Source organism: Setaria italica, chromosome II (genome assembly GCF_000263155.2).
Source record: "Setaria italica strain Yugu1 chromosome II, Setaria_italica_v2.0, whole genome shotgun sequence".
NCBI lineage: Eukaryota > Viridiplantae > Streptophyta > Magnoliopsida > Poales > Poaceae > Setaria > Setaria italica.
The window spans coordinates 39,117,832-39,136,745 of NC_028451.1; the positions used below are offsets into that span (position 1 = coordinate 39,117,832).

Sequence of the window (18,914 nt, forward strand, 5' to 3'; positions counted from 1 at the left end):
ATCCTGACCGCTGGATCGTAATCGGACCGCTAGGATGCGACGAGATGTCTACTCCCAATGGAAATTTAATATAACTATATGTATGACCTACCCGTAATTAGATATAGACGTGGTTGTCTAGCTGACGAAATTAGTGTTGCAAATAATAGCATAGATATCAGGAGTCAGAGTGTATTTTCCAGCTTACTTCTTAAGTAGCCGACGTAGCTAGTACAGTTTGTTATATTCTATTCTATCAAAAAATAATTACAGCTGTCAGTTCATGTATTAGTTGAGATGGCTTTGTCAGAAGTTCAAAATTTTAATCTCTAATCACGTGCACAACTGTACCGTGATCAAATATGGAGCAGAGTAACAAACACAGGAAAGAGGGGTTTGAACAGTATTATAACATCAAGGTGAATCTGCCGCAACGGGTAACGCTGATCGTCCCATCATTCTGTGCTACTTTAAAATTTGCTCTCTGACCAAGAAAATTTGGGTTGGGATTCTTTGCAGTTTAAAAGAACAAATGAGGAAGCGGAGTCTACTTGGCCTAATAACACTTCTTAAAACGAAAAGTGGAAAATCAAAATCAGAACATAATCTGTACAGGGCGGGAAAATCAAATATTTATCATCCGTTTGATCATTGGGGGCTTGGGCCTTATTATTTATTTATCATCCGTGTGGAGAGTTTGTACATTCTATTGTCGTCTCACACAAAATACGTGTAGCGCGTATGATATATTCTTCTTTTTTTTTAAAAAAAAAGCAAAATGAAGATGATTTTTTTAAAAAAAATTGAGATCAAAATGATGCATGCTGATCTTAAATGATAAGTTTTCTCTTTTATGATTACGAAAGGCACAAAAATAAGCTTTGCTGGTGAGAAATTTCTACGATCGTGCCTGCCCGTTCCATGATCGTCAGCGCAATGTCTTCCTGCGTTTGCTTTGACCAAAAGAAAATTCGGAGACGGAGAATATTTGTTAGAACCGCTCGAATCTTTTTTCAAAGTAGGAATCCATGAAAGGGACCTTGCGTTGGGATCTTATTCTTTCTGCACTTAACAAGAATTTTGTCTCGCCAACTCCACTCGTATGGATCTGGCCTACAAGAGACTTTCGGGGCAACAACTAAGGACATAAAATTGATTGGACAACTAATTAATAGTTACACGTGTGATTAATGTGTGCATTTCGCAATCCCCTTGGGAAGGCGAACAAGGCCTTACTGTTTCGGGACTCTGGTGTCACATCCTACGTTCTCCAATAGAGTTACCAAACTGTACTAGACACGGCAAATGTTACCGGGACTCACATACCCTACAGTTCACCAGTCCATTTATTTTGTTTTCCTCGTTGTGGGAAGGAATGCCAGCTTTACAATCAATAATTTACGGGGCCCGAATGATTCGTGGTCACGTGACGCGCGCGGGAATGTAAAAGAATGTCGTTGCCTGTGCCCTCCGAATGATTCCATCCATGCAACCCCCGGGCCTTGACCACGAGCCCGGAGATCCTGTCACGGCCCCCACAGCCCGCTGATGACCGATGGCCAAACAAAGAAACAAACGGAGACGCCTTTCTTCCCACTCCGTCCCCTCCCCTCTCCCGCTCCTATCTTCTTCGTTAAAGCAACGGAGCGAGCAAAGCGACGCGTCCACTGCAGCCAAATCGGAGAACGCTGGCCTCTATTTGACCTGCCGTGTACCGTACTGTGTTAAAAGCGCTCTTCTGTCTGTATGATCGTATTAACAGCACGTGGCACTGTTGTGTCGAAAGCGGCGCGGGATACGCTGACAGTACAGAGCCATCTTTCTGTTCCCGACCCGACAGGTGAATTCCTCCGAGTAAATGCGTTCGTGCAGCTGCTGCTGCGGGGCACAGCCCGGCCGTCTGCTCCTGGACGCCTCGTGACCGCGGGGTGCGTTCGCGTTGCATGCATGCCAGCAGCAGCAGCAGCAGCACAGCAGGTGTGCGCTAGCTAGAGCATCTGTACGTGCGCACAGCAGCGGGGGTCGCAGGCTCTCGCACGGACCCAACTCCACTGTTCCGTTCCGCCCGCACGTACGGCCGGCGGCGTGTACGTGTATTGGCTGCGGCTTTTAGGACACGCGCGCGCGTACGTGTAGCTAGCGTAATTGCTGCCACGTACTCCTGCTCCTTCGCCGGCACCGGGATGGGGATGCCGTTGGCGCGCCGCGCGCGGACGCCATTGGCCGGCCGTGACCGCCTTCTTCTTCTAATAATGCTTTCTGCCACTGGTAGTACTAGTACTAGATAGGAGTAAGATATCGAGATCAGTAACGATCATGTACTGCTAATCAAGTACTAGCTTCTAATAATACTCGTGTGACAGTATAACGTAACTGTGTAGAGCGTTGAGCGTATGATACGTACGCGCCGCAGATACCAGCCAAGCAGCTGCAGGCAGCAGCCAGCCAGCCCGCCGGCCGGGCGGCATGGGCCTGCACGCCTGGTCATCTGATGGCCAGGGGTTTCGCGCATTGCCTCGGGACCATGCACATCCACCGCAGCAGCAGCCGCCATCCTCGCCGGCCGGGCGCCGCGACAACGCTAGGCCTAGGCCGCGCACAAGAAACTCGGCAACGCATGCAAAAGCACATCCGATTGATGCGTGCTCGATCCCATTACACGCAGCCAGGTAGCCAGCAGAAGCGAGTCGGCCAGCAAGGCAGCAACAGAGACCACGCCCACGGGCTACGCCACCATCTCCGGGCGGGGCGACATGGGAGATGGACCTGAGCGGCATACGTGACGTTGGGCACACTACGGGGAGGAGGTAGGCAGAGGGAGCACACGCCGACTACTGCCTGCCCGCACCTGCAGAGGCGACGAGCGAGCCGAGCCAACGAGCGAGCCGAGCCAACGAGCCACCGGCCGCGGCGAGCAAAGCGAAACCGAGTACTCCTGCCCTGCCTGGCTGCCGGCCGGCCATGCATGCCACTCTACTCGCCCTCGTACCAGTTATTCACTGCGCCTCGTGGGCGGCAGGGCCCCGTCGCCGGGCCGGTTGGTGCGCCTCATTAACCCCCTTCTCCCGCATCGCCTACTAGCTTTCAAAACGGCTACTTCTCTCTCTCTCTCTCTCGCCACTGGTTTCAGTTCAGTCAAGTCGAGTCCAGAGCGCGTGTGGCCGTTCCTGGCTTACTGCTGCAAGCGGCTGCAACTTTTTACCACTGCACAGCACAGTCACAGGCTAGCCCGTTTGGCTGGCTGCCCGGCTGGCCGTCAGGTGCGAGTAGACTCGCTCGGCCGGCTCGATCGCAGGCTGCCTGCAGCATGATTGCAGCACCGACTGCGGCCTATTTATGGGTGCCTGCGGCGCGCTCCGCCCGTCTCGTCTCCTTCCAAGTTCCACCTGGCTCTGGCTGACTGGCTGTGCGCCTGCGCCAAAGACTGGACGAACGGTCGTTGCTTGGAGCTTGTTTTTGACTTTTGACTGACTGACGGCCAGGTAAAAGAACTGGAGAAGCTAGCCGCCAGCGAGCACTGCATTGCAGAGAGCTCGATCGGCGTTTCACTTTCACCGCGCCCGTGAAAAAACTACAACCGTCCTAGGAGACGAATACGATCTTTTCTTGATCGGCTCAGCTGGAGTGCGGGCAACGGGCGTGCATGCCGCCAAGAGATGAAGCGAGAACGCGCCGCCCCCCCGTGTTGGCGCGGCGCGCGATCCTGATCTCCCTCGTCATGTCCCGAGCCTGCCGAGGGCAAGCCCAGCATCGCCAAGTGGGGGCTCTGCTGCGAGCCTGTACCAGACTGTTAATATTACGTAGGGGTAGTAGTATACTGCCGAGCAAAGCGATCGATCGATACGTGGTCGCGAGAAATTTGCCTTTTCAGGGGGGCAGGAAATGAAGCGGGGTACGGCGGCGCCCTGCCGCGAGGAGAAGGAAATTGCGAGTCTTGGCAGAGTACGTACGCTGCCTTTTGCAATTATTGATGTTTTTCTATTCGAACAGGTTGCGTGAACGTACGTGCGAGTGCCCTGTAGTTCTCGTCTACGCTCTCTGCACTTTGTTTTGTTGCCCAGCCGGCCAACGGAAACTCCATCCAAGACGGATCGAGGGCATACGAGGAAGCCCCGGATGCAACAATGCGATGAGAGGGAGAACAGAAGAAAGTCACGTCGTGGCTTCGACATGAGGAGGTAGGCATAGGAGATGATCAAGCCCAAGCGCATATGTTTGGGAGAAGAAATTACAGTCTGAATTTACGCGTGCGTGAGCCGAACCTTGATCGCGTGAATTTGTGTTAGTCTAGAAAGATCTTATTACCTTCCAGATGTCGGGTTGAACAAAATACACAAGTAGTGGAAACCATTCGGCTTTGCAAATCACAACAATACGCATGTGTCCTTTTCACTGTATCTATGCAAATTAGTAAGTCTCATGGTAAACATTCTTATACGTCATCATGTGCAAGATCTTGTTTCGAGAATAGATTGGAAATTTAGACCCTATTTGTTTGAGGCTTCCTGGTAGCTTCTTAGCGTGAAAAGCCGCAAACTCAAACAAACAGTGAATATAGATTTTGAAAAGTTGGAAGCTTAGAAAAACTGAGTTTATATGGAAAGCTGAAAAGATCAATTTTACAAGCTCTTCGTAGTCTTTTGACCTCAGAAAGCTAGACACATCTTCTAAAAGCTAATGATAGCTTTTTAGAAAAAAAAAGTCAGCAACAGCTTTTCAGAAAAGCTCAAAAGCTGCAGCTCAAACAAACAGACCCTTAACATTCTACTTTGCTTCTTTCTATGTAACTCAGACAATTATATTTATCAATTTTCACTCCTTTCTTTATCTAGCATTGGAACCATTCAATCTTCCTCTTTTATACTTCATCAATAATAAACTTGATGATAAACTTGATGATGTGCACTGTGTCCCCACACTCTTAACGACGGTAAAATCGGTACTGTACACGCTGACGAAGTTTGACCTAGCACTTACCCTACTCAATGGCGTTGCAATATCTCCGATGTTCACTTATCAGGAGCCATCCATCTTGATATTTTGAAGATATATCTAAAAGATCAAGCATAATATTGTAGCTAAGTGGATCGACATTCCTCGATGGCCAACGCCGCAAATGGTTATTACTTTCTTTCTTGCAAAAAAATTATTTCGCTACATGGTTTATTTCTCTCCTAGCATATATTCAGCGCATCTAAAATTTCGAAGCATGCCGCCTCAGCGCATCCAGCGCACAACACAAAACCGCCGGATCAAAAACCGAGCAGTGGCAGATTCATAAATCTTCACACCAAACACCCACCTCGCCGATCGCACGAAACCGCACCCCCATTCACACCATCTCTTCTTATTCCTCAACCGCCGTCACTAACCGCACGCCATTACAAAGCAGCATTATACGTGACAAAAAACGGTAGCAGAGAACAAGATGCGTGACTCAGGGGGTGTTTGGACACGAGGTGTTAAACTTTAACAGTGTCACATCGGATGTTCGGATGCTAATTAGAAGAACTAAATATGAACTAATTATAAAACTAATTGCAGAACCCTGTGCTAATTCACGAGACGAATCTATTAAGCCTAATTAATCCATCATTAGCAAATGGTTACTGTAGCACCACATTGTCAAATCATGGACTAATTAGGCTTAATAGATTCGTCTCGCGAATTACACTCCATCTGTGCAATTAGTTTTGTAATTAGTCTATATTTAATACTCCTAATTAGCATCCAAACATCCGATGTGACGGGTGTTAAACTTTAACACCTACTTGCCAAACAGGCCCTCAGAAACAAAGAGAGAGAAAAACTGAAAAAATCCCCCGAGAAGAAAAGGGCAAAAAGAAACGGAAAATTCCAGGGGGGCGGCAGCGCAGCGCACCCCCACCAAAGCGAGCAGGGTAAAATCCAGCCCTCCACGCCGTCGACAGGCGTCAATGTACGGATGTCTCCCGGACCCTGCCCCACCACCCCCGCCCCCGCGGCACGGCAGCGGCAAGCCCCTCCGTTCCGTTCCCTTCCCTTCCCGTCCCCGCCGTCCGTCAAATTATTCCGAGCTCTTTTTTCCGGTAAAACCACCGCACCGAAAGAGCAGCAGCGCGGACGCACCTCGATGCCTCGTGCTCCATAACCAACAGCCACAGGCCACCCCCGCGGTCTAGAACTCTAGACACAGGCGGACACCCTCCTCCCGCACTCGCCCGTTGCCACCGCCACTTTTCCCCGCCGGGGGAGGAGGAGCCGGAGGAGCATGCGGGTGGGTTTTCACCGCGGGCCGCAAGGAAAGGAAGGAGGAGGAGGAGGACCTGCTGCTGCTGCTGCTGCTGCGCCTGCGCCGCGCGCATCGCGACGAGCCGCCCCGCGCTGGCACCCACGCCAAAAGGCGAAGATTCTCGCGCGCCCCCGTCCCCTCCACCACCTCCCGCTGTAGCCGGTAGGAGGAGGTAGCCGCCCCAGATCTGCTCGCCCCCAGCGCCCGGTGCCCCCCCCACCCTCTCCCCCCCTGATTAGCTCCCCTTCACCCCACGCGGCGCCGCCATGCTGCTGCTGCTTATACGGCAGCGGCGGCTGTGAGTAGTCACTGGACTGGGCGAGCGAGGGGAGATTCTGCTCGGTCTGTTTCCGCGCCCCACCGGGGGGACGGGACCGGCGGCCGAGAGGGGAGATGGGGTGCGGGCAGTCCAAGATGGAGGAGGAGGCCGCGGTGCAGCACTGCCGCGAGCGCTCCGAGCTGCTGGCGCTGGCCATCCGCCACCGCTACACGCTCGCCGACGCGCACCACGCCTACGCCGAGTCGCTGCGCGCCGTCGGCGCCGTGCTGCACGACTTCCTCCGGGGCGTCCAGTCGCTGCCGCCGCCGCCGCCCGAGCCCGAGCTCCGCCTCCCGCAGCAGCGGAAGGGGGACGGACTCCCCGCCGCGTCGCCGCCGCCCGGAGCGCCCGCAATCGCGTCCTCGTCGTCCGCCGCCGGGCCGCCCGTCGCCAAGCAGGTCCGCATCGCCCCCGACGACGAGCACATCCACTTCCACTCCGACGACGACTCCGATTCCGAGGGCGGCGGCCACATCAAGTTCTCCGACGAGGAGCCCGACCCGGCTCAGCGCCGCCCGGAGGTCGTTCGGTCCGCCGGGGCGCCGGGTCCGCCGCCGCCGCAGATGGGACCGCCCTATGGTGGCCCTGGCTATGCTCCGCCGCCGTATGGTCCTGGATACGGGTACGGCTACGGCTCTGGGCCCGGGCCTGGGCCTGGGCCTGAATATGGCGGCATGGGCATGAACGGCGGCGGCTATGAACCAGGAGGCTATGGCGGCATGGGCAGCGGCGGCTATGGACAGAGCTACGGTGGCATGGGTGGAGGCGGCGGTGGCAGCGGCGGCTATGACCCTGGCTACGGTGGCATGGGCAGTGGAGGTGGCGGCGGCGGCGGCTATGACCCAGGCTACGGTGGCATGGGCAGCTATGGCCAGAGCTTCTTCAACATAAGCTACGCGCGCAGCCAGCCACCTCCACCGTCCGTCGCGCGCGAGCAACGCCTGCAGGCTACTAACGCCAGGGTCCACTACTATTCCGGCGATGGTGAACCACAGCCACCCCCACGCGGCTATGGTGGCGGGTACCCCTACCCACCGCAGAGCTCGAGCTCTTATAATCAGTATGCCTACGGTGGTTACTTTGGTGCCGGCGGTGCTCCAGCACCGCCGGCAGACATCCCCTCTTCCTCCCGGGAGCCAGCCGCACCGCCCCCACCGCCATCTCCTCCGAGGGTGTCTACCTGGGACTTCCTGAACCCGTTTGAGACTTATGAGAGCTACTACGAGCAGCCAACTGCCGCAGCAGCTCCATATACTCCCAGCAGGAGTTCGAAGGATGTGCGCGAGGAGGAGGGGATACCAGACTTGGAGGATGAAGACATGGAGGTAGTCAAGGAAGCATATGGTGATGAGAAGCATCTAGTGAAGGGTTACGGGGGGAATGGGAAGGCGGCAAAGGAGGAGGGTAGAAGCAGCACAGGAGATGAGCTACCCCGCAAGTCCAAGTCATCTGAGGCCAGCAGTAGTGGAAGCAGCTTGGAGCATGATGTGCATGTAGTGGAGAAGAGTGTTGTCGGAGAACAAGTTCAACGCTCGGAGCCACGGCAGCATGTAGCAGGTCTGCCATCAACAGGACCTGAGAAAATATATGTTGATGACACTGAGGTGGTGGTGGAGATCAGGACTCAATTTGAGCGTGCCTCAGAATCTGCCGGTGAGGTATCCAAGATGCTTGAGGTTGGGAAGATGCCTTACTATCAGAAGAGTTCAGGTTTCAAAGGTTAGTAAAGCTTGTTCCAGATCTGCAATCAGAATTTTCAGTCTTATTGTGCACTTCCAAGTATGAATCATAATTTGACCCAATCTCTTGTACAGTCTCCGCAATGATGATTTGCGGGATACCGACTATGGAGGAGGAGTTCCTGCGGTTCGAAGAGGACAAGGCGATGGGATGTGGCAACCTTTCCTCAACGCTACAGAAGTTGTACATGTGGGAGAAGAAGCTTCTTGAGGAAGTTAAGGTATAGAATGTGCTTTACATCTTTGAATTTGTTGGGAATTGTGATTTGTGAGATTGCTTTTGTGCATGTGGTCTTACCTGATCTCATTTAATTAAGAGTGCGGAGTCCCAATCTAGTATGCAAAGCCTGAGATTTGTCCATTCTCTTATGTTGTTCTGAATCTAGCATGCAAAACCTGAGATTGTCCATTCTCTTATGTTGTTCTTGTTTGGTTTATTGAGAAAGTTAAGAGTTTCTGACCCTTTTCTTGAGAAATGGCTCTTGATTAGTTTTGACCTTTTACAACCTCAACTGCAGACCATGTGGATACTTTAGGTTTTGAATAGGCCTACACAGGTACCTATTGGGAGTTACTCAATACACTAAGGGGTTATTTGTATTTCTGATATCCTTGGAAATGATTATGCATTTCCTCTTTCTTCTCCTTTTTGAGAAATGTTCTCGCGGTAAATGATTATGTCTGTGGTTTTATTCCCTTTTTTGGCTAGCCTTTATGCTTCCTATGTTCAGCTTCTAGTTCTCAAGATTTTAGCCTGACAGGCAAAACAACCCTTTTACTTTGCCATACTAATGGGGGTCTATGTTTTTCAACAGTTTTATTGTTTTGTTTCTCTTAAATACTCCCTCTCTTTTATATATGACGTTGGGTAGTTCAAAATTGAACTAATCAACATCATGTATAAAGGGAAGGAGTGTCAATGAAGGCCTAGTAAAAGGCAGTTCTTTCAGTTTCATGGTCTGAGCTGTTGTAACTTCTTTTGTGCTTTACAGACAGAAGAGAGGATGCGGGTACTGTATGACAGAAAACGTGAGGAGCTAAAGATGTTGGATGAGAAAGGCGCAGAAGCTGATAAGCTTGAGGCCACTGAAATTTACATCAGGAAGCTATCAACAAAGATTAGCATAGCTATTCAGGTTGTGAATACTATTTCACAAAAGATCAGTAAGCTGAGGGATGAGGAGTTATGGCCACAAACATGTGAGCTAATTCAAGGGTACGCAGTTCTTTTCTGAAAGCAGCTCTTACGTTCTTATATTAGCCGGTAAAGTACTAACATTGTTGCAACACGCTCTCTATCCGTGCTCGGTTTATTGGCATGCCAAATTTCTTATCTGTCTAACTAGCATTGGTTTGGTTCATTCTCTCTGCAATTCCTAGCATGGAAATCAATTACCCAAAGTTTCTCACTGACTGAAGTAGTAATGGGATTCGTGGAAGTAAATATTTATTGAGATCTTGTGCTTAAAAGATGGATATCCTGTAGTGATACTGATAAGAGTAATAGTAGATATACGTTATGAGTAAAGTTGGGTGCATTTTCTAGAAGTAATTATCACTAAGAGAGATAAAATGTGCTTGTAGAAATTAAGAAATTGATATTTTGTGGTGTGTGGTTCTGAAATCCTTACCTACTGCAAGCCCACATAAAAAACTAGAATTGTGGGAGTTGGCTGTGGATGGTAGTTAAATAAGCATATCCTATTTTTTTTAATTTTTTTTGAAAGCATCAGGTTTTTTCAATCATTACTGTTCTATGGCAACAGTTTGGAAATGCATTCTTGGGTTCAAAATTATATGTACAGTGAGTTAGTGTGTAGTTAAGTCACCTGTGCACCCTGTTTTTGTCCTGATTAATCATTGGACTGTTGGCTTTTATATTTGCCATATAATGTATCTGGTAGCTTAAAAAGTTTATGTTTCAGGTTGATGCGGATGTGGAGCGTTATGTTAGAATGTCACCAGATACAGTTACATGCTATATCCCAAGCTAAAAACATAGACTCCATGATAGACGCTGCCAAATTTGGTGATGCTCATATGGATTTGATTAAGCGCTTAGAGCTTCAGCTACTGGATTGGATTGCTTGTTTTGCCGCCTGGGTTAATGCTCAAAAGAACTACGTTAATACTTTGAATGACTGGCTGAGGAAAGGAGTTGACTACGTCCCTGAGGAAACTGAGGATGGGGCACCTCCTTTTTCTCCTGGACGATTAGGAGCACCACCGATTTTTGTCATATGCAACAATTGGGCTGCCAGTGTGGCAAGGATATCTGAGAAGGAAGTAGTCGAGGCAATGCAGGCCTTTGCATCCAAGGTTCTGAACCTCTGGGAGAGGCACAGATCAGAGCAACGGCAGGGTATGATGGCTAATAAAAGTATGGACAGGGACCTTAGGGTGATGGAGCGGGATGAACAGTCAATGCGCAAGGCTCTGGAAGCACAAAATAAGAAGCTTGTTCTCATTTCAAATCAGAGCGGTGTATCCTTATCTGCACAGGTGTTACACGAGGCAGGCCCTGGTGCTGAAATTGGTAGTTTGCAAACAAGTCTGAGGAATATTTTTGAAGCAATGGAGAACTTCACTGCTGCATCTGTAAACACCTATAAGGATCTCCATCTTCGTGCTGAAGAAGAGAAAGCTCGAGTTGCCCAAGAGAGCGGCAGAGTTTCCTAGTTCCTTTTTGCTGATTTTGTTGGTACATGAGGACATGAGCATTTTTCAGTGCAGAGGAACTGACGCAAGGGTTTCCTGTGACTGAGCACAGTCGCACATGGCAGTGGTGCGATGCTAGCGGCATCTGATGCACCTGACCAATGGATCTACTTGTCCCAAATCTTGGGTTTTGGGGCTGCTGGATATGCCTTGGTATGCTCAGTGAGGCTAACAAGCTGCAGCATGGGGATTTTAATCAAATGCCATGGCATATTCTTCGCATTGGATGATCGGCCATGCTCATGCTCAGCTTGTTATCGTGAAAAATTATTAGGAAAAATAGACAAGATTCCTGAAGAGACATGAGAAGAGGCACTTGTGCATCCGAGTGGATCAACAATGGTTTCCAGTTCACTGGAAAAAAGACCCCATTAAATCACTGGATGACTCAGAGCTGCATGAACTTGGAGTTGGGTCAAAGCATGGGAGCAATGAGATGATGTCATGAATCTCAGCAGACTTAGCAGAGGTGCTCTGAAAGGTCGGCGTGCTGGCATGCCAATGTACAGACAGAGGCGATGGGGGATGAATCAGCTGCCGAGACAATGTTGCTTTCAGCTTCCTGCGCGGGCATCGTGGCCACACGGCACCGGAAGTACTCTCGTAGGGTTACCACCAGAGGTTGATTGATGAGCTTGTAGGATTAGATCAGATGTCCTGACCCGTTATGCAGATGCGCTAACCCCTCCGGCCATCATCGAATTTTTGGTTCTGTTTATTTGTTATACATATTAATTCATTCGTAGCGCCCCGTGTACAGCTGCTGTCTAACTCAAACCTGCTGTCCAATATTTATTCAATTTTTTCTACAACCGGCTTGTGAATTGCTGAAGGCCAGAGCTATCTGTAATGAGCCTGATGTATAGGCGTGTAACGGATGCAGCAACTCCAGTAAAAAAGCTAGCATAGTTGCTGCGCCAACGCCTTGTTGTACTTCCGTTGCTTCCAACGGCGGTTCGCTCTGGAGCATTTCGTGTTGGGATAATCTCGGGGTTAAAACGGGATAACCCCGTGAGCCCGAGTCTAAGGGGTGACGTGCCCACCTCGCGCCCTGATCGGCCGTGCCAAAAGCCGAGTCTAAGGGGCGACGTGCCCACCTCGCGCCCTGATCGGGCGTGCCAAAACAACTCGTGGTTCGGTCCCCTGTCGCGGCGCACACCATAAAAGGAAGGGTTGGCATTCCTACGAAAAAGGTCCAGTGAAGACTAGTGCCCTACCCAAGATCCCTCCAGGTGACCTGATCTCACGCGCGCAGAAGCCGACGGGAAGATTTATACTGCACCGACGGTCTACTCTGCCTCTCTACAGATTCGCTTCACCGCCGCCTGCATCACGCAGGCACGGGTCTTCATTATGTATCCCTGGTGGTAATGCATCTATTCCAGTTCTTTAGATCCTTGGTGTTCTAGTGCATGGCTAGTCATTAAAGTCAAGTTCTTGTTAATGTAAATCTCACATTTGGTAACCAGAGCCATCTAGTTCATGCCTAGAACCCTAGATTAGAACCCTAGATTAGATCCCTGTCAGTGCTAATTGATCACGCTTTTGATGTTAATTACCCTCTATTAATGGCAAAAGCAGTAATTAGGGTCAAATTAAGTCCAGTCAATCATGTTTTACGCCTAATTGTCCTCTGTTATGGTGCTTGCGTGGTCAATTAGGCTCGGTTTAGATGCAATCTCATGTTAAGGTTGATGTTTTGGATCGGTTTAGTCCTAATTTGATGCAATTAATCATGTTTAGTGATACTCATGCAACTGTTAGGGTAGAATCAATGTTGATTAATGAAGTTTCAACCCTAAATGATCTCGGGTATGCAATTCATGTAAACAAAATGACATTCTGATGTCAAGATTAGCCCAAAAGTTAATGCAATTTCTCATGATTAATGACATCAAATGCCTCAGTTAGGGTTAATTCCACCCGGCTTATCACGAGATTGACGCAAATCCCAAATCCAAGTTGTTGAATCATAAAATCGTGGGCACGGGTAGCATCTAGAAGGAGGGGATCGAATCGAATGAAGAAAATCCTTATGAAATCTCGAGAAAATCCCCAAAACCGAAACCCTAGCACTGTTTTCCCCTGATCCCGAGAAAATCCTTATGAAGTTGTCTTGGCCCTTTGCTATTTATGGGGTTTTCTATTTATTTTCAATATATTTCATTATTTTCAATGTATTTCTGATGTATTTCACGAACATTATTAATGATTTATCATGTATTTCAATGAAATTTACACTGAATAATTTACGACAAATGCTCAAAATAATGTTGAATATTAATGTTATTTTATTCCGCTGCATATGTTCTGTCTCTAATTAAAATGGAACCAACGGAAAATTTTAATTAGTGATTTTTATGTAATTTTATTATGATTAACTCATGTTTATATTTCTGACCAAAGTTGATATATAAACATGTGCTATTAATGTTGTATGTTTTCTAATTTATTTCTACCCAACTGTGATATGTCTTAGATTCTCATGTTAATTTGAAACTTTTCAGTGCAATTACGATTAATGTTGCATATACATATTTGACTTATTTATGAATTTTCACTGATAAAGTATTTTTTAATAATGATTGACTTCCTAAAATTATGTAATATCTTTCGCTACGTGATAATATTTTGCCTCTAATGGAACCAACGAAGAATTTTAATTAGTGACTCTTATGTGTATTCGAAGTTGTGTTTTGGTTCATGATTATAATTTTGACCAACGTTGTTTTATAATTGTGTGTGATTAAGATTATTGGGCTAAATTAAAGCTAAGTTGTAAGTTTTTCCGCTGCATAAGGTTTATTCTCTGATTCAATTTGAACCAACATGAGAATTTGAACATGGAATTTATGAAGTTTGATTATTCAAGTGTGACATGTATTTGTTTTTCTGACCAAAGTTGATTAACAAATGTATGTCACAAAGTAAAGATATTGTTCTATTCCTTTTATGCCCAATTATGATGCATGGATTAGAGCATTATAATTAGCATGTGTTGATCATGCCAACGTAGATCAATTTCATGCACGTTATTGTTGAATGATATACATTGCGTCTCTCTTTGACGTTGATCCCTAAATGTGTAGACCTCAAGAATCATGAGTTCTCCTCACAAGCTTACATAAGTTCTCTCATCGGGAAGCTTATGAATGATAAGTATGATGGGTCTATGAGCATCAGGGATTATATCAAGGAAAAGAGAAGCGTGGCTAATGAAATCAAGACATTTGGAGTGGAAATTAGTGATGATTTCCTTGTTCACTATATTAAGAGTACCTTGCCTCCAGAATTTATGTTAAATGCATATGCCACGGATTGAGTGTATGATGAATTAAGGGCCGTGAATTAAGGAAAGGGATCCATTAAGAAGAAGACATTACGAAGCTATAGGACTAGTTCCGTTAGTCTTAAATAATGGTCATGTTCTTCAGCTTAAGAATGTTCTTTGTGTTCCCTCGATTAGGACAGATTTGATTTCTATTTCATGGTTGGATGTTGACAATTATTCATGTAATTTTGGAGATAGACGATGTTTAGTTAATTATAAATGTAATAATGTTGGTCATGCCTTCCGGCATGACAAGCTTTATATGCTATCTCTGAATGAATTTGTGTCTATGAATGTCTGTGATGTAAGCAAAAGCACAAGAGCTTTAATGAGTCGTCATCGAAGTTGTGGCACTGTCGTTTGGGCCATATTTCGAGGGCAAGGATTGAACGAATAACTAAAGAACAAATCCTTCCTCCACTAGAATTCAGTGATGCGGATGACCACTGTCTAGATTGTATTAAGGGGAAATATGCAAAGCATACAAAGAAAGGTGCTAACCGTAGCACAGGACCTCTGCATATGCGGTCCTTTCCCAATAAACTCAATTGATGGTTTTGACTCGTTCATTACATTCACTGATGATTACTCATGATAGGGGTACATATATCCCATTAAAGAATGATTTGGAGCATTAGAAAAAAATTTAAGATATTCAAGGTTGAAATAGAAAATCAACATGATTTAAAGATTAAAATAGCACGCTCAGATCATGGGGAGAGTATTATGGCAGACACATACTTATGGGCAGGTCCATGGTCCTCTTTCCTGGTTCCTCCGATCAAATGGTATAGCTGCACAATACTCAACGCCTGGTGATCCACCACAAAATGGAGTAGCAGAAAGAAGGAACCACACACTTATGGATATGGTGCTTCCCAACAAATCTGTAATAAAAACACCTTATGAAGTAGGGTTTGGGAGAAAACCGAGTATGAATTATTTTCATATATGCAGCTGAAGCTAAAGTATTTAATCCACATATTGGAAAATTGGATCCCAAAATAGGAAGTTGCCATTTCATTGGATATCCTGAAAGGTCTAAAGGGTACCGGTACTATTTCCAGACTGCATTACCAATTTTGTTGAAACAAGACATGCGGTGTTCTTAGAAAATGATGGGATAAGTGGGAATTTGGAGCTCAGGAAAATGGACCTCGAGGAAAAGGGGGTTTATGTTCCCTCACCGCTAGTTCCACGGGTTGTTGATCTCGAGCCCCAAACCATTGTGACTGCAGTGCCTTTTGCGAGTGCAGCAGATGATACTGTGGCTGCTCCGCATATTGAAGAACCTGAGGTTGATACTATTGCTGCGAATAATGAAAAATCTCAACAACCTCCCACAATTAACGAACCAACTAATGAACCTATCAGGAGATCATAGCGAGAAAGAAGATCTGCTATCCTAGATGATTATGAGGTTTATTTGAATAAAGATGAAAATGACATCGGTAAGGCAAACGATCCTTGCTCATACAAGGCGGCCATGAAGGATGGAAATTCATCTAAGTGGCTCAATGTGATAAAGGATGAAATTAAGTCTATGAGTGCAAATAATGTATGGGACTTATTAGAAATTCCTAATGGAGCCAAAACAGTAGGCTGTAAGTGGGTCTACAAAACCAAATGTGACTCCAAATGGAATGTTGAAAGGTATGAAGCTAGACTCATAGCTAAATATTTTACATAAAGGGAAGGAATTGTCTATAATGAAACTTTCTTGTCTGTCTCGACTAAAGACTCTTTTTGAATAATTATGGCACTCACGACACATTATGAGTTGGAATTGCACCATTATGGATGTCAAAACCGCATTCCTAAATGGATACTTGGATGAAAATGTTTACATGACTCAACCAGAAGGTTTTGTTGTGGAAGGCCAAGAACATTTAGGATGCAAACTTAAGAAATCCATGTATAGACTTAAATAGGAATCTAGACAATGGTACTTAAAGTTTGATGAAGTCATAAAGAGATTCGGTTATGAAGAAAATAAAAGAAAGGACTATTGCATTTATGTTAAGGGGGAGTAAATTTACTACCCTTTTTTTATATGTGGATGATATCTTATTAACTAGCTGTGATATGGATATGCTGCTAGAAACCAAGAGATATCTCTCATCCAATTTTGACATGAAGGATCTTGGTGAATCATCTTATGTACTTGGTATTGAAATTCACCGAGATCGATCTAAAGGAACTTTATGATTATCACATAATGGCATACATTGACAGAATACTAAAGAGATACAATATGCATCAATGCTCTGTCAAACCTGCTGGAAATGTTAAGGGTGATAATTTTGGAAAATTCTAATGCTTAATGAATAAGTATGAACCTGATCAGATGAAAGTTGTATCTTACGCTTTTGCTGTTGAAAGTGTTATGAATGCTCAAACATGTACACGCCCTTATATTGCTGTTACCGGGATATTTTGGCAAATACCACTCAAATCCAGTACCAAACTACTGGAATATAATTAAGAAAGTACCATGTTATTTGCAAGGTACTGAAATTACATGATCACATACTGAAGCTTATTGCTTGTTCATGCTGATTCTGCGAAATGTGTTGGTAATGAAAAGTGCACATAGGTTTATCTCAGCACCCTCGCAAAAGAAGCAACATCATGGAAAAAGTTGCTCCATCATCGACAATGCAAGCAAATTTTGTGACATGTTATAAGACTAATGAACAAGATGTATGGCTTAGGATCTTTATCCCGGGTTAAGAGTGGTGGATAGCTTTTCTAAACCACTCAATTTTGTACTACGGTAATTAACCGCAATTTTCTATTCGAGCATCAACGAGTCAAGTGCCAATAAGAATCATGTTGTAAAAGATAGAGTCCAGGATCAAACAATTAAGATTGAGCATATTGGTACTGAATTTATGCTCGCGGATCCGCTTATAAGAGTCTTACCACCCAGTAATTTTCGTAATCATGTAGCCGGTATGGGTTTAAGGGAAAGCCTAAGATTCTGGATGAGGATCATTATAAAACCAACTCCCATAAAGCTTTATGTATTTATCAGATTTATATGGAATGTAGCACTGTAGGTAATGAGGTCGGTGATATTTAATTTACCACTACAACACGTTGCTTTGGTGTGAAATTCTATTGAGAAAGGGCTTATGAAGTTTTAGCCTCAAGATCATAGGGGAGAATGTTAGGATAATCTCGTGGCTAAAACAGGATAACCCCGTGAGCCCGAGTCTAAGGGGCGACGTGCCCACCTCGCGCCTTGATCGGGGATGGCCAAAACCAACTCATGGTTCGGTCCCCCGTCACGCTACGCACACCATAAAAGGAATGGTCTGCATCCCTACGAAAAAGGTCTAGTGAGGACTAGTGCCCTACCCATGATCCCTCCAGGTGATCCGATCTCACGTGCGCAGAAGCCGACGGGAAGACCGATACTGCACTGACGGTCTACTCTGCCTCTCTACAGATTCACTTCACCACCGCTTGCATCACGCAGGCACGAGTCTTCATTATGTCATCGTCAAGCTCTACTCCTATCCCAGATGATAATGCATATGCTCCAATTCTTTAGACCCTAGGTGTTCTAGTGCATGGCTAGTCATTAAAGTCAAAGTCAAGTTCTTGTTAACGTAAATCCCACATTTCGTTGATGAACAGTGGGAGCTCTGACCATGCCTTGGTCCCGTCCAGGTATGCACGATGCCCCCGTCTGAAGTGAGGTCGCGTCCATGTCCACGGTCCACCTGGCTGGAGCGGGCAGCTGAGGCCCCTTGTGGGCCGGGAGGTTGCGGTCCAGCTTGTCTCGTGCGCACCGGACGAATTCCAGCGGAGGTCTCACCGTGACGGATCCGATCGTGTTTGCTCACCGGTCCGACTCCACCGGCTAGCATCGTGGAAAAGGATAACTGGAGCTTGGCCTGGCCTCGCGGTGACTGACAAGACAGCACCGGGGGCGTTTTGTTGTTGGTTTCCCGTCGGCGGAAGGCGGATACAGCCGCCGCGTCGCGTTGCTTGCTTCACGTGACGAACCGTGACGAAGGGTGCCGCCGCGCACCATGCGCTGCGCCTGCGCGGGGAGACACAGGAGTCCGTCCGTCCACCGGCCGCGTTCCGTCGCGTTGTGGCCGGTGTAGGCTCTCTCCACTGTCGTCGACCCAGGGCGGTCTCTCTCTCCGTCGGTCACGCGAAATGCTTCTGACTGAGCCCACAGGCCACAGAGTCGTCGTGCCCCGCGCGCGCCACAAGCCCACCATCAACCGTGCGCCGACCTGGGCCAGGAGGGCCATCTGCAGCAGCTGCTGCACACACGTCGTTGGCCAGGAGACCCAATGTCACTTGTTCTGCTGTGGGCTGAACTTATATAATGGGCTACTCGGTGGACACAGCAGGCCTGCGGCCGAAATCGCACAGGGCGCACGTACCAAAGCTTATCCTTTCGTTGCTACTCTACTCGTCAATCGTCGTACCAAATTTTTGCAGTGAACTGAGGGCGAGGCGCGCGCTCCGCCATTCCTACATGCCTTCCGGAAGTCCTGATCGATTTTCATCTTCTTCGCCTACGCCTCCCCC

The 18,914-nt window shown here is 47.2% G+C and overlaps 1 protein-coding gene across 1 annotated transcript; it reads left to right on the top strand.

The window, feature by feature from the left end:
• The first annotated feature begins 6,089 nt into the window (after positions 1 to 6,089).
• LOC101772362 lies at positions 6,090 to 11,838 on the top strand. The gene is made up of 4 exons (XM_004957492.4): positions 6,090 to 8,288; positions 8,384 to 8,529; positions 9,301 to 9,524; positions 10,234 to 11,838. Exons 1-4 carry the CDS (start codon positions 6,644 to 6,646, stop codon positions 10,985 to 10,987), a joined length of 2,769 nt encoding a protein of 922 aa, XP_004957549.1. The 5' UTR covers positions 6,090 to 6,643; the 3' UTR covers positions 10,988 to 11,838.
• Positions 11,839 to 18,914: the final 7,076 nt, after the last annotated feature.

What these genes read in the sequence shown, in the direction of transcription:
- LOC101772362 (XM_004957492.4), top strand. Translation starts at nt 6,644, where the DNA reads ATGGGGTGCGGGCAGTCCAAGATGGAGGAGGAGGCCGCGGTGCAGCAC. An exon ending in AGCTTCTTGAGGAAGTTAAG is followed by an intron (nt 8,530 to 9,300) that starts GTATAGAATGTG and finishes TGTGCTTTACAG; the next exon opens with ACAGAAGAGAGGATGCGGGT. An exon ending in ACATGTGAGCTAATTCAAGG is followed by an intron (nt 9,525 to 10,233) that starts GTACGCAGTTCT and finishes TTTATGTTTCAG; the next exon opens with GTTGATGCGGATGTGGAGCG.